We start from the raw sequence: 15378 nt of genomic DNA, 5'->3' as shown, positions 1-15378 counted from the left end.
TGTCATACCTTTTACAGTTCAAAGTCTGTGTCATCTCATTTATATATGTATTATATATGTTGTGTTATTTTCAATAGAGTTTATTTAATATCATTGATATTGCAGTATTTTATAAGATAAAAGGTTAAATGTATATGAACAAAGGATGCATTAACCTTCGTTTTAGACAGATTTGAATGATTACAAGTAGTTTAAATATTATATTAAGAAATAAAATAAAATCTATCAAATTTATTCTACGTTAAAGCATGCACATCCATTGGCAAGTGTAACTTGTGATACGTTATATGGTCTCAAAATTTGAGGGTCTCATGCTATGATAAATCTATTAAGTTGAAAAAATATTTTTCTTAATATACATATGTGTGAAGAAAATTCAATGAAGAAAACTTAATTTCATATGTTTTGAATTTTTTTATTTTTTAAGAAATAATCGTAATTTAATAAATTTTGACATTTTACAATTTCATCTTAATATAAAATATTTTAAGGATTTCATTTTAAAAAATAACACATGACCTCCACTTCTTTTGAGACGGACCTGATTAGAAGATCTTCCTCTATTCATTATTTAATATATATTTTTCATAAAGTTTTTCTATAAAAATATAAATTATTGAGATGTTATTTTTTTAATAAATTGAATAAACTGAACCATAGTGTTTTATTGCTCAATATTTATTGTTTAATGATTTATACGATAGGTTTTTTTGTTTATTTTTAAAAAGTTATTATTTTATATATGAGTGATGAAAAAAATTCCTAAATATATTATTTGTATGTTATATGATATGTTTAAATAATTTTAAATCTTAAACATTAGTTTTAATCTTTAAATCATAAATCTCAAATTTTTTATTTTAAATTATAATTTTAAACCTTAAATAAAATATACGTTAACTTTAACATCTAGTTCGTGAAAAATTTCAAAGTAAATGCACGAATTTTTTTAAAAAAAATTATGAATTTTATTATTTATAAAATAAAGATTTTTAAAATTATGATAAATTATTCCATTGATCACTCAACTATTTAGCTCGTTTACTTTTAGCATCAATCTTTAAATTTTGTCAATCATATTACTTAACTGTGTAATTATGTTCAATCATACCACTTGTCGTTAAAAACAAAACGGGCATCTGAGATGACTTTTATCTACTAACGGTGAAGTAGACATGTAGTTTTATAATATTCTTAAAGCCAATTTGGAAATAGGAAAAGACATATGTTTAAAAAATTTAATGCCTTATTATTGGAAACACGAACTCGTTTAACCCGTTTAGCTTCCTTAAAACACTAAGTCCTTTCATGTCAATCTTTAAAATCGATTGAAATCATTCTTCTCTTCCCTTGAAACACTTTGTGAGAGAAGTTCTGAGAGAGATTTGAATGATATTCTGAGTGTCTTCTTCGTTTGGAGTTTTGAACTGAAAAATCAAAATGGGTAGCATATATCATCGTGATGAGTAGATAGAACTTTGGGATATGATAAGTGGTTAAAGACTTTGGGATTTCTTTTGCTCTAGGGTTTCTTCTTCGTTGAGTTTTGGGTTCTAAGGTTTATTTTAATTTTTTTGTAGGGTTTGAATAAAATAATGTTCAGTTTTGTGTTCTAAATCAATGGGTGGGTGTAACACCCTAAATCTAATTGGATTTAAAGTGACACACTGGGCTACTAAGACAACCCTTGAGTTTCAAAACCTATTCATTTTCCTTTTAAACGTGCCAAATGGTATCATAAATAAAACATAAATAAATGTTATAAAAACATTTTACAAAACTTGAACTCCGTGACATATAATTTAAAACCAAAATAATACAAACTCTGAGTTTAATGAACTGAATACATGAGTAAGGTTCTATGAATATATATGCACATTAAACTACAATGCAGTACTCTGAAGGAGATGCTAGAAATCTTGCTGTGACGGTGCTCCACGAACTGCTCAAGCAACTGACCTGTCAACGAAAAACATCCGAAGTAGGGGTCTCACACTTTCCTTGATCCTCTTCCATGGTTGCAATTGTTTCATCATCGGATCCCGTCTGTGTTGCTGCAAAAAAGATGCGAGAGCTGCGAGTTAGTTCAGTTGTTATAGTGACAGGGAACAAAATTCAGGGGATACTAACAAAACCTTTTGTTTAACTCATGAATTGATTAATATTAGCTTTTGAGATTCTTTGCACCATCACATGTATTTGGTGCGGATTTGAAGACCTCTTTCAATATTTTTGTGCTTACTAGCTTTCCTCTATGCATTGCAGCTCAAGGGACATCCTTATGCGAGTTGTAGCACAAAATCTCTCCCCTGAGCTAACTCTGGTGGAAAAGGTTCATTCTTGTACATTTGGTTTGATGTACATTGTAGCCTTTGCTATTCACCCTCCACTGTTATGTAGGAATAAATTTTAAACTGAGTTTCAACTCTGTTTTATGCGTAAATACTTTAGCAACATGGTGAGCATTTATGTGATTGTAATTGGTAGGCTTGACAATTTTGTAAATAGATTTTTTTATCCAAGGAACATGTCTTGGCACTGCCTTGGAAAGTGTATTATATGTTGTGTCTTTGCATGTAAATTGTATTTGTGGCTTATGCTAAACGGGATACCCGTTTAAATAACCGTTTAAATAACCGTTTAAATAATCGTTTAAATAACCGCTTATGCTAAACGGGGATACCCGTTTCCCCGCGGTTTTCTCCGATTACCCGATGGGGATCTCCGTTTAAATCCCCGCGGTTTTTTAAGCGGGGACGGGTACGGGTTTTTTAAACGGGGACGGAGACGGGAGACCAATACCCGGCCCGAACCCGGCCCGTTGCCATCCCTATTCCTACTTGGTTTTTCCTATCTGCTTTTTTGCTTGCAAAGTGTTTCTGAAAAGCAAAATAAAATAATTTATCAGAAATTGAACCAATAACTAAAATCTAAATCTAGACCCTAACATAACTATGTTATATATTAAAAAAAGCATGAAAATCTTTCTCCAAAATATATAATTATGATTTTCAAAAAGCATTTTCTTTTTTTTTATACTTCAAAAAAGCAAGTAGCAAAAGAAACAGCTAATCATGGCCTTAATATAGGATGTCTCTGTACACTCAGATCCAGGAGTTACCTTTACCCTGTGTGAAAGAAAGAGCATATGATGGTGCAATTCTGAGTCAAGCCAACTTGCAAGTTTGCTTGAACAGATGTATTCAAGCTTGAAAAGCATGGTATTGGAAGTTGCAAATCTTGATGGTCGTTATGACAATTACTTTATTCTAACCTTGATTCTAATTCCAAGTACCAACCTTCAAAATGTGTAGCCTGAACATTTTCAGCACCTTCCCAAATCTCATACTTAGATCTATGGATATGTATAGTCCAATGCTTCTTGAGTTGTTGAGATAGTTGTAGATATGGCAGCGTATAGGTTAATCTCTCCTCCTGTTGTTGGATATGGTATTGAGTCATTCAATTGCACTTGGCATGTCTACGGACTTTCCTACTGGATATAACTTACTAGTAACAAGCAAAAAGTTAAAGGGAAAAATTCCCTATTGTAAGGTTTTAACATATACTTTGTAGTATGCTTCTTATGTGAACATGGTTAATGTTTTTCATTATCTGTTTAGCTTTCTATGTACTCTTACTCCTTTGGGTCAAGTTAAATTTTTATTTCTGAAATTTTCGTCTTTTGAAGGTTGAAAGTAGCCCTGGAGGTGTTAATGGCATGGCAAGTACATTGATGCAAAAATTCTGGGATTCCGCCCTTTCTTTGCAGCCACCAGATGATTATGACACACAGAGGTAACTAATTCTGCCTCACTTATGGTTCCAACATGTTATACACATGAACCAACCCTGCAGAATGTTCGTTTCAGTGAAATATCGGCAGTGATGACATCTGAGGGGGCAGATGCCGGGAAGCTATCATCCTATCCTTCCCTAGGCCTTGGAAACTCATTTTGTTTCAAATTTGAGGATCCCAAGGGTCGTGTCCATCGATTCAGTTTTGGTACGCATACACTTGGTAACGAATTTGAGCTGAATATTTAAAGATACATATCATTTTATACCCACAAGCATCAATGCACTGATTTCCTAATGCACACCCAGATTTTATTATTAAAAGAGATAATCTACAGCGAAATATGATGTTGAGCATGCTTGCAGACTTTGCTAATCCCAAAATCATAAGCCTAAATTTTACATAATATATGTATTATAATCCTAAAAAATATCTATTTTATTCCTTAATTTTAAATTTTAAGCTCTAGACCCAAAATCATAAACTTTAAAACTCTAAATTCTACACCCAACTTCCTAAACCCTAAATAGAATAGATACCATTAGAGTTTATACAGTTTGTGTATTAAATATATATATATATATATATATTATTGTCACATGGCATACTATAATTTTATCATGATATGTACATATTTAAAGAAAAATCTAAAAAAATAAATTTTTTGAAAAAATGTCGCATAACAACATGCGACACCAATTGATTCAAAAGGCCGTTAGATTTAACAATCGACATTGGTCAAAGATGTGAATGAATGAAATTAAAAAATAAAAATAATTGAGCACAAAAATTAGTTTAGGGGCTTGATTTTTTTCAAAGTTCGAGAGCTTCTTACATCCTTAAACCTATTAAAAAAATATTAAATAATAATAATAATAGCAAAGATATTTGGACTGATGCAGCATTGGAGGGGAAATATCGACACAATTAGCTGAATACAAAAAACTCAACATTGATGGCTGCCTGCAAACAAAAATATTCGGACACAAGGTAGCTAGCTAGAGCTACTCAACAGGTTATGCCGCTGCCAAGATAGCCTGTCTTCAAATAATGAATACTACACAATCTCAATACTGAGCTGCACATTGAATTAACTGTGTACCTTGTGAAAGAATAATCCTCTCTTTTTCCCCTTTTTTCTCTCACCAGCCTGCGCAAGCTAATCACATACCCAAAAAAAAAACAATAGTAAACACATGATGCAAGGATTATTACAAACCCAATAAAACCCTATCAGAACACTAAACTTTGTTCCTTCAACATTCGATATAAATGCTAGAAACTCGGCTAAGCAGAGTTCAGAATGGCGTGATAACATACGGTGTAAAGAAATTTCGGCAAATGACATAGAAATTAAAGAGAAGTGGATAGAAGAGATGAGTAATACCCGTATGATAAATAATCTCAAGGTGAGCACAATTGTATCTCTTGAACTGCACAAGTGAAATGTAAAAATAAAATAGTTATACATTTCACGATTTTCTATCTAGAGATATTAAAGAGACAAAGTTGTGGACATATAGCACAAGTGCGAGCTTAGGGATGAGAGAAAAGTGGGAGCAAATAAGTTTAGAATGGAACAGAAAACAGATGTCTAAGTTTTAATTGAAATGAAACTAAGTTGGCATGCACCAATTCCACGATATGGCATTATAAGTTATAATAGAAACCGAATCACAGGCCACTCCATATTTTTAGGCAAATTTAGACGCCCGTAAGATAAGTGTTTTGCGTCCAATATTTCCTCATATTTGATCAGAGCCCCGTCTTCAGCGGATTGCCATTATAAGTTCATAATGGAAATAACCTTAGTCACCATATCTATGAAATCACATGGAATTTCTTTTAAACCAACCACCTATGGCGTATTCCATGCACTTGCAAAAAAAAAGGTTCTGATTTATTTCTTTAAAACCAACCAGCATTACATACTAATAATATTTAGCCCGCAAAATCCCAATTGTACTTCCACGGTACTTTTCACGATAGAATAAGCAGTTTCCAAATCTGGTTTTTCTTGAACAGCTAATCAACCCAAATTTTCAATTCCAGAGCATAAAACATCCAGGATGAGACATCAAAGGACATTATGATCTCCATTCAGATGAAATGGAAGTACCTTGTCTGTTCTTGGAATAATATTAATTTTGTAAACTGAGGCATTTTTCTCTGATTTACTATGCTTAGGGATGTGGGGCATGCTATTTTCTAAATCAGCAATTATTTGTTTCTTACAAGAGAAACTTCAAACTTACCAGCTGATATCTGTAGGGCTGCTATCTGCTCGTAAGAGACGCTGAACACCATTTGATCCCACAATCATAAACTCTGTAGGCTCTCCAAATGTTATCTTAATCTAGAGAAAACAATAAACAACACAGAAAAAAGATATCAATATAAATATATGAGAGTATAAATTCGGGATTCCTCATCGTCACTAATGCTTCGGGAAAAAATATGATATATCAAAATCAAGCAAGATCAGTGCTCTCAATTTCAATATGTCCATCAAAAAGCTCTAAATGGGCATATACATATTTAGGCAATTTTATAACTGCACAGAAGGTTCACTGGGTTTTTTTTTTAAGTAGAGGGTTCACTTTTTTGAATGAACAAGAAATGCAGAATTTTATGTGGTACATTGTAAAGTTAATATCAATTATGACTAGGATCTGAAAGTTCACCTCTAAGTCAATATTTTTAGCTTAGGGTAAACCTGGATCCCTATTGTTATAATAAAATAACTCTTTTCCTTCTTCCTATGCCCTTCATGTTATGTTTATAACATGTAGGGTATGAAGGGGGTTTTTAATGAGGCCTTTTTTATCAAAAAAAAAATCTGCTTATCTTCAGGGATTTTTTCTTATCCATTAATCATTAATTTCCCTATTCTTCTCATGATTTCCATCAAATCAAACCTGAGAATTGCTATAAATCTTAACCTCCTACTCCTGCATCACTCCAACAGGATCTCAAAAGAATATATAAATTATGTGAATTACCTCAGTAGTTGGATAAAACTTTTCAGAGACTACAAGACCATGGGGTCCACTACACTTAATAGTGTAACCGTCCCTTTTAATAGCCAATGTAGCCGGCTCCCAGATATCAAGATATCCTGTCTGTAATATAAAAGAGTCAGAAACTACTCTGACGTTATCAAGCTAAATAATAGCCTGTACATATTATGCTGATAAGCATTGGATAACTAGATGGAGTCATTATCGAACAATGAGCAACATAAACAACCATCCAAGTGTAGAAATCGTACCGAATATGAAACTTTGTATGAAGCATGACCACTATAAAGAGTCTTTTCTATATAGCCTAGCATCTCCGGATCTGTTAAAGTAGAATAAAAAAGAAAAGAAAGGGAAAGAGAGAAAAAAGAAAAGCCAGGAAATAAATTTTCCATATCAAGTGCAAGAACATGAGTCAACAAGATGCTAACAATTTTCAAATGATAAAATGCACAGAAATAGTTCAAGCACAAAGCAAGACAAACTTAATCTGATCAGAAGAAGAGACATATATAACCAAAACAGACTACAACTCTATGAGTAAAAAAAATAAAAACTAAGATCATGGAGATACAAATTGAGATCCCCTCCATTAAATTCCAAAACCTTAGCTATCATCATTTAGATATATGGGATTCAGTTATTAATAATGGATCCCCAATTCGCAAATGATGTTGGTGGTGTACTGGAAAGTATTGAACACAAATGTAATTTTGGGGGGGGGGGGGGGGGGGGGGAGAGCCAAACCTGCATGGCTATTGCTGTTGACCAATTGTCAATCTAAAAAAAGTTGACTATTGGGTCTTTGTTTATTTAGCACTCTTTATTAAACACCATACACAACAACTACACTACTAAAATCAACTGAACACACATTAACTGCAAGAAAGTGTAATTACTAGGGTCTAGGGTAGTAATTACATCCTCGTGTAATTACAAACAATTCCATGAGACCCATTAATTAAAGAAATGGATTAAGAAAATGTTTGAAAGTCACTGTGGCTAATTACTCACGTAATTCCCCCCATTCTCAACCCCATATAAGATTTTTTTTTTGATAAGAATAAGAGGCCTCGTTAAAAACCCCCTTCATGATTAATGGAGCTCGTAAAAAGCTCCTTAATCAGCGGAAGGAGAACCTCATATAAGAATTGAAGAGCATAAATGGGGTTCTCCAATTACACTCATTTCAATGAGACCACCTAATTTCAATAGTTATTCAAACATACCATGCATGTGTAGTTACAATTTTTTTTACCCAAATCCAATTATCGGGTGGCTTTCCAAACACACCCTAAGTTAGTTTTCTCTAATTTCATTTAAAAACATTAAAAAGAAAAGGTGTTCTAGATAAACATCAGGTACTACTATCAATATCACTCACCACATGAGATCTTCTTGTGCTCATTGGCAAAGACCTTCACCAGCTCTCCCTAAATTGACAACAAAAAAGTGTTATACAATTTGGCAGGCAGCAATAAAAAGATAGCTTCCCTACTGCAAAATAGTGCCTAGTGCAAATTTCAGAACTATTGAGTGCAATATACCCAAAAAATAATTGCAAACTTAACATTTACAACAAATACTATTGATCTTCATAGATGGCAATCACCCTCCAATCTACTTAGCACCTACTGATGCCACATCAGCATGGGGAACTTCAGAGTTTAGCACCCAGACCAATATGAATCGTAGGAAGAAATCCAATGATGCAAAGAATAGAAAATGCAGATACAAAAATGGAAAGAATCAAATAAGTGTTGATTTTTTATTTTTCCTTTTTTCAATACTATATGATCTCTGGCTACATAATGGGAAGTAGAAGTCTCCCATCCCCCTATTGCTTCTTCCATCCCAAGAATCAAACACAAGAGCCACAATTTAAAGGCTTAGATTCTTAGCTTCTAGAATATCCCTTATGGTTCTTAGCCACAATTCAATAAGTGGCTGCATTCTCAAAAGGCTTTTTTTCTCAGTATTCTAAACACAATTGCAATTTGTCCTAAAATGTTCAAGAGTAATCTTCAACCACATTCACAGGCAGGAACAGAAAAGCCAAAGATAACAAACTACACATGAATGCACAAGGTCCCCGTTATGGAAAACAGCATTGAAGTAAAGTCAATACCTTGCGATTCCTGATATCTAGAGGCTGGACTTCAATAGCAAGGTATGTATCAACATCATCAGCAGTAACAAGATAATTTGGTTGCTTTGCTCCTGTTTTTCAAAGCTCCTTTAGAAACGAATTCGATGAATAACAGGGATTATATGGAAAGAGAAGCAAAGGAAAGATTAAGGATAAGCAACTACCATTAATATAATTAACAGATCCATCTTCCATATGGCGCACCCACTGCCATCGCAAGCACATTACTGGATTACATATTCATACTACAGAATCTAAAGGAATGTTATCTAATCCACAGCCTCTTCAAAAATATCAAAGAAATAATTGTTCAAAAATCCTAAAAACTTAAAATAGAGGGCAAGAAAATCCAGAAAAAACACCTCAAAATTACAGCTGGTAGTTCCATTAATAGAATATCCACATGCCTGGAGTTCCCTTCCTGGATAAGCTTCCCCTGAAATTTGGAGACCTTCTATAGCTGGAAGTGGATCATCCTCTGCTGCTGCAGAAAGCAATAAAGAAATTAAGATAGTATAAAGTAATTAATAGTTGCAACCAACAAAGTGCTGTAAAACTGTACTCTCAGAAAAAGAAGATGAAGCCTCTTTAAGAACTGGTGGTGGATAAGGAGGATATGATGAACTGGATTCGTCTGCGGCAGCGTAAGGAGTATTTCCTGAACCCCAGTTGGAGGGAGGCTCTCTTTCATTCTGGTGTCCCTCGGCATCAGGATAATCCATCTCACTATTGCTAACAGGGTTACGAAATGTAACTTGTTTATTAATATTTTCTTCACCATATCGTGTAGTATGTGTGTCACTATGAGTAACTGCCAGCTGTATTGTTATCTCATTGGGAGTGGAAGTCCTGGCAACCGTTAACATCAACCTTCTTTTTCAGTTAACATATTTCAATGTTGCCATGCCCTTTTCATACAAGAATGCTCAGCATGTTCTTAAAGAAAATTCTACATGTCTTTCATCAAACAAAAACCATAAGAAAAAGTGACTCCTCAATTATCTTTTCATAACTTTTGTATCCTAATTTGACTATTTATCAGAAATACTTATAAGCATAAAACAAGAGGCAAATATCTCAGGTGTGATTCACAATGACATGAAGTAATGACCTTTTAGGACTTATACGGTTACAATCTACATAAAGCCTACCATTAAGGTTAACCAGTTGACAGATTATCATATGTGAAAGCAGTAATATGTCACAATGGAAGGTTTACATTGGTGCATCATGAAAATTTAATTTTTGAAATTATTTATGGCATCAAAAAGAATTTAATGAAAACAGAACCCACCAACAAATGCAGATGGTTGTAATTTGTACATTCAGTTCATAGTAGCAGTCTCCATTTGACCAGGCTTACCTGCTTGGTATTGGTGAATACCTCCCCAAATCATCAAGTTCCAAATCTTTTGACAAAATACCACCACCCAAGCCACCTTGGTGCTGACCAGGTAGATCCCATTGTGCGTCCTTTTGAGCATCAGAATTTATCTGCATCTTTCCTTGGGAATATGTCGGCTGTGTCACCAATTCAAGGCCATTTTTGCTCTAACAAGAAGTATAAGAATTTAAGAAAATCAATATGATATAAAAGTACAACCAAAAGAAGATATATGAGCATACCGATGCTGGCAATGCTGCACCAAGGGAATGTAAAGGTGATTGGGGGGCGAAATTGGAATGATTGGCATCTGACCGCCAAGGTGCCAATTGATATTGCGACTCCTTAAGCTTTGACTGAGGCCATAAAAGAAGATGGTAGACATGATTAAGTATTTAGAAAAATATATACACTTAGAAAGTTAAGCCAGGTTGACTCCATCAGAACTGAAAAAATAGTTGCATTCAGCTATTATAAACAACTTCATTTCGAGAAGAAAAAAAAATACCTCAATAACAATAAGCTTCTCTTGCAGATGTTTAAATAAAACCTGCAAAAGTACTAGCCTCATGCTTCTGATTAAAGAAAAGAAAAACGTTTAAACTTATTCAAAAAAAATTGTTCGCTCTTCTGCCTTGTGCCCTTATCTAACATATGCCTAATTTTTTAACAGGGTCTCTTCAGAGATTTCAAGGTTAAAAGCAAATAGAAACTAGGTATATAATATACTTCGCTACAAGTAATGCTAATAAACTTTCAAATCAAAGTACTATTATGGTCGCTAAAGTTCCCCTTAAATTATAAGAACAAAAAAAACACTCACAAACACACAAATAAAATGCAAGGAATGCATGAAAGGAATGAAAAAAAAAATCCCCCATTTGTCTAATGGAATATTATGCCAATAAACCCACAAATGAAAGCAATTTTTAAAATAAAATTTCTAACGATGCAATCTTATTTTATCCTATTCAAAAGGAATTAGCCTAACTACAGTGAAAATGACCCAATCAATTGCAAATCATCAGCGGATTCAATGATTTGATAGAACAAGGCTATCACAACAATGACCGTATTAATATCTGAGCATGGATAATCAGCCCCAATGAATAGCATTGAAGTGTGTCACTCACATTTTGACATTGTTGATAGGATAGAATAGAACACTTGTATTTGAATTTAAAAAAATAAATTATATCATACAGAATACAGACTACCTCCCAGTTATCTTGCAGGTTTATATGGGCTTTGCGTCAAAATAGATTGTACAAGTGTAATTCCATCAATGCAATTTGAACGCATTTTGAAACTCACCTTGACATTACTTACGATGGACTGAGCATCTGGTACAGGTGGCTGCAGGGAATACTCTCCTAGAAGAGGAAGCAGAGATGAAATAAAAGTTGTTCTTTCTTGCTGTGCAGCCTGAAAAAAGAACCACAAACAGAACATTGAAAAAATCAATGTTAAAAACAGATGTAATCATGAGCAGTGTAATAAAACAAAATATTACAATATAAAGAACCAAAACCACGCAAGTTGGAGATAGAAGATTTTCAAACATGAAAAGTGTGAAGAAAACAAAGTATTTTCACATGCAAAATAGTTTGAGTTTTAATATCAGAAGTCTTAACACAAAGAAAACAACATGGTTCAATGCCCAAATAGAATACACGCACATATTATTCAAGACATATAGAGAAGACAAGTAGCAATCACATAATTATAAGTATATATTAACCATCAAAGTAAAAATTGAATAATACTAATAAATGAAAATACCTGTAACTGGTAAGCAAGACGAATATTTTCCTCTATGAAGTCTTGCCTATAAGAGAGAGCTTTTGATGCAGCATCAACGAGGTCCTGTTGCTGCTGATCAAAGGCCTGATGTGAATATTTGTCAAAATATATATTATATATTAGATTTCCATTCCAGAACAAGTAATCAAAAAAGGAAGAAGAGAATTAGTGATAGTGCAAGAGGAAAAGCTGGGATATAGCCTACCATTCGCAAATAGGAAATGCGCTTTTCAAGAACATATTTTTCATTGCGTATTTGGGCTTCCTGTGATTAACCATAGATTACTAAAAATCCAAAACTAAATCGTATTCAAAGAAGAGAGAAAAGCAAAAATAACCAAGACACAACCTTGACAGAAAATTCAGCAAGCTGTTTGCGCAACTGTAAAATCTCTTCTTCTTGTTCCCGAACCTTATGGGTATTATCCTGCAGAAAAATAGAGGTTACTGAATCTCTATATGAATAATAATTACTAATAAGACATGGTAAAAGGGCATGAAGAAACCTGTTTCCATAGGGAATTGGAACTATTTACTCGGGGCATCGGCAAGAAACCTTGTGGCAATCTAGAATCATATTCTCCATCAAATTGATGCCTACCGTATCAAAACAAGTGAATCAGAAAAACAGTATATTTCATATTAATACACCTACAGTTATTAATTTACTGTAGCTACGCAGTGTACAGAAGATGAACCTGGGAGGGGAAAAAGAAATGGCTGATAAGGGTGGAGAGAAAAGAGAAAGAGAAGGGCCAACGTAATTGTCAGAAGAAGAAGCAGCACTCGTAAGTGGATTCAATGTTCCATAAAAATTGGCATTGGCAGCTTCGTTAGCGGAAGCATTTGGATTACTACCACTTTCCACTTTCTGATTTCCATTAAATATAAACAAATTCCAGCAGGAGAAAAAAAGAAGCATAACGGTCACATAGAGCTTAATTTTGATTAGAATGAAGGGGAAAAAAGATAAATTCTCCTACATATTTTTCGAGTTGCTCAATTTTCTTCTGGAGCTCAGACCTCAATCGACTGTTCTCTTCCGCCTGAGAAAACAAAGAAGAAATTATGATTCTATTATTACTACTATTCGAGAAGAAGAAGAAGACCTGTTGTTTAATGGTGGCTTCGGCGGCCTCGACGGCTTTCATGACCTGAAACAAGCTATCGTCGTTGAAGGACTCCTTGTCGTTGAGGGCCAATCCGGACAATTTTTCCGCCAATTTCTCATCGTGACCGTTCTCCATGCCCCTACTCCCACGATTGATTCCCAATTAATCAAATTCTCAAATCCAATCTCGATCATGCAAACCCTAACCTAGAATCCCAAATTTTGAAAAGAATAACATATACAATGAGGAAAAAGCAATGAAATGAGTGGGAGTGGCCGAGGAAAGGGAAGAGGAAGGCGCGAGAGCATGCCTGCGTTTTAACTAGGACGATAATATTTCATTGCAGCAACCGGCAGAGATTCATCCATGCCATGCCACGCCAATAATAATTATCAGAATAAATTACGTATTTAATCACTCAACTATTTTTGTGATTATGTTTTAGCCATCCAACTCTTTTTTTCAAATTTATATCTAATGTTGTATTTTATTCTATTTTGGTCACCTATCGTTAAAAATTAATATTAATGTTAATGTATCACCACAAGAATGCAAGATAACGGCATGTCATCATTAAAAAAAATTAACACATTAATAATTTTATTATTTTTTAACTATAAGTGATCAAAATAAAATCAAAATGTGATGTTAGGTATAATTTAAAAAAAAACTTTTAAGTGGAAAAAGAATCGCAATAATAATTGGGTGAATTAAATATATAATTTACCCAAATTATTATAATTTATTAGGGTAAACTAACTATTTACTCACTTAATTATAGGTTTATTCTGTTTCAATCACTAAACAACAAATTTTATTAATTAAATCATTAAACTTCTCTTTTAGTGTCAATCAAGTCACCTTTGCTAAAATAAGTAAAAGCGAGGCTGACATGGCATCCTTTTATTTGCGATGGAATAGTTTTAGTCCTTTATATTTAATTTTTTTTAATTTGATATTTATATTATCATGAATGACGAATGATAAACAACAATAATTAATTAACTGTAACATCAAAGGAGTTAATGACTTTTTGTATGGACCAAATTAATATACTAATTAAAGTTCAGTGACTATAATTAAAATATTTTACATTTTGATAATAAAATTGATACGCAAACTATAATTTATGAAAAATAGATTATGTTATGTTGTTAATAATTTAATAATTCAATACTGACTAAATCTAAAATTTAAATTCCACACTAAAATGAAAACAATTTAAGTTTTAATAATAAACACGATACATAAGTTAAAATTTAATGATATTTAATATAATTTAGGATAAAGTATACAAATAGTCCATGGACTAGAGTGTTGCTTTGTTGAGTCTCCTGACTATTAAAAGTTACAAAACGATCCCTCGACTATATGATGTTGCTTTGTTGAGCTCGACTATTAAAAGTTACAAAATAATCACTTGACTATTCATTATGTTTCAAATTCGTCATTTTCCGTTAAAAAATTGACAATAGTCTGAGTTGGATGTTAATTTATCGTTTAAGATATGATAAAATATGATCTCAGAATCTCAAAGGACTATCATATCTCATACAACAAATTAACATCCACCTCAAACTATCGTTAATTTTTTAAAAGAAACGGACAAGTTTAGAACATAATAAATAGTCGAGTGATTGTTTTGTAACTTTTAGAAGACGAATGACTCGGCAAAGCAACATCCTATAGTCAATGGACCATTTTATAATTTTTAATACTCGAGGGAATCAACAAAACAATGTCCTATAGTCGATGGACCATTTGTATATTTTACCATGTAATTTATCTTATAATTTATAATAGAATTAATACTAAAATAAGTGCACAAACTATACCACTTTTTTTTGGATAAGTAGATTTTATTACCCAAGTAAAAAGGTTTAATGTACAACAATCCTCCCAATTTGGAGAAAAACATAAGTACAAACAAAAAGATTAGTCAATATTCCAATAATTACAAAGTCTGGAGTTTACATAATCAAGTCTATTGAACTCATTGTCTCTGATTTTTAATCAAACTAGCTCCTTTATAGACGTGAGGAGTTGATCTGTTGTTCGTGATCATCTGTTGAAAATTCTTATATTTCTTTCCTCCCAAATGAAGTATATAT

At 33.0% G+C, this 15378-nt stretch overlaps 2 protein-coding genes across 3 annotated transcripts; one reads left to right on the top strand and one right to left on the bottom strand.

The window, feature by feature from the left end:
- Window positions 1-3566: 3566 nt before the first annotated feature.
- LOC120181690 (CBS domain-containing protein CBSCBSPB3-like) lies at window positions 3567-4167 on the top strand. The gene is made up of 2 exons (XM_039186773.1): window positions 3567-3798; window positions 3873-4167. The coding sequence occupies exons 1-2, from the start codon at window positions 3722-3724 to the stop codon at window positions 4045-4047; spliced, it is 252 nt and encodes an 83-aa protein (XP_039042704.1). The 5' UTR covers window positions 3567-3721; the 3' UTR covers window positions 4048-4167.
- A 567-nt stretch (window positions 4168-4734) lies between these two features.
- On the bottom strand, window positions 4735-13538 carry LOC120181788. 2 transcript variants are annotated; one of them, XM_039186850.1, is made up of 21 exons: window positions 13265-13538; window positions 13139-13201; window positions 12854-13026; window positions 12662-12752; window positions 12505-12582; window positions 12361-12420; window positions 12135-12239; window positions 11682-11777; window positions 10861-10902; window positions 10595-10708; window positions 10332-10519; window positions 9531-9817; window positions 9331-9452; window positions 9133-9175; window positions 8948-9039; window positions 8204-8252; window positions 7071-7141; window positions 6802-6921; window positions 6055-6155; window positions 5187-5232; window positions 4735-4958 (listed from the first exon to the last, which is right to left on the bottom strand). In XM_039186850.1, the coding sequence occupies exons 1-21, from the start codon at window positions 13400-13402 to the stop codon at window positions 4890-4892; spliced, it is 2148 nt and encodes a 715-aa protein (XP_039042781.1). In that variant the 5' UTR covers window positions 13403-13538; the 3' UTR covers window positions 4735-4889. The 2 variants fall into 2 exon arrangements, with proteins under 2 accessions (XP_039042781.1, XP_039042780.1); XM_039186849.1 differs by having other exon boundaries at window positions 4736-4958; window positions 11667-11777; window positions 13265-13534.
- Window positions 13539-15378: the final 1840 nt, after the last annotated feature.

The sequence above is a fragment of the Hibiscus syriacus genome, unplaced genomic scaffold (genome assembly GCF_006381635.1).
Source record: "Hibiscus syriacus cultivar Baekdansim isolate YM2019G1 unplaced genomic scaffold, ASM638163v2 tig00112530_pilon, whole genome shotgun sequence".
Taxonomy (NCBI): Eukaryota; Viridiplantae; Streptophyta; class Magnoliopsida; order Malvales; family Malvaceae; genus Hibiscus; species Hibiscus syriacus.
The sequence above is the reverse complement of the archived record's forward strand: the minus strand, read 5'-3'. Positions and strand labels throughout refer to the sequence as shown.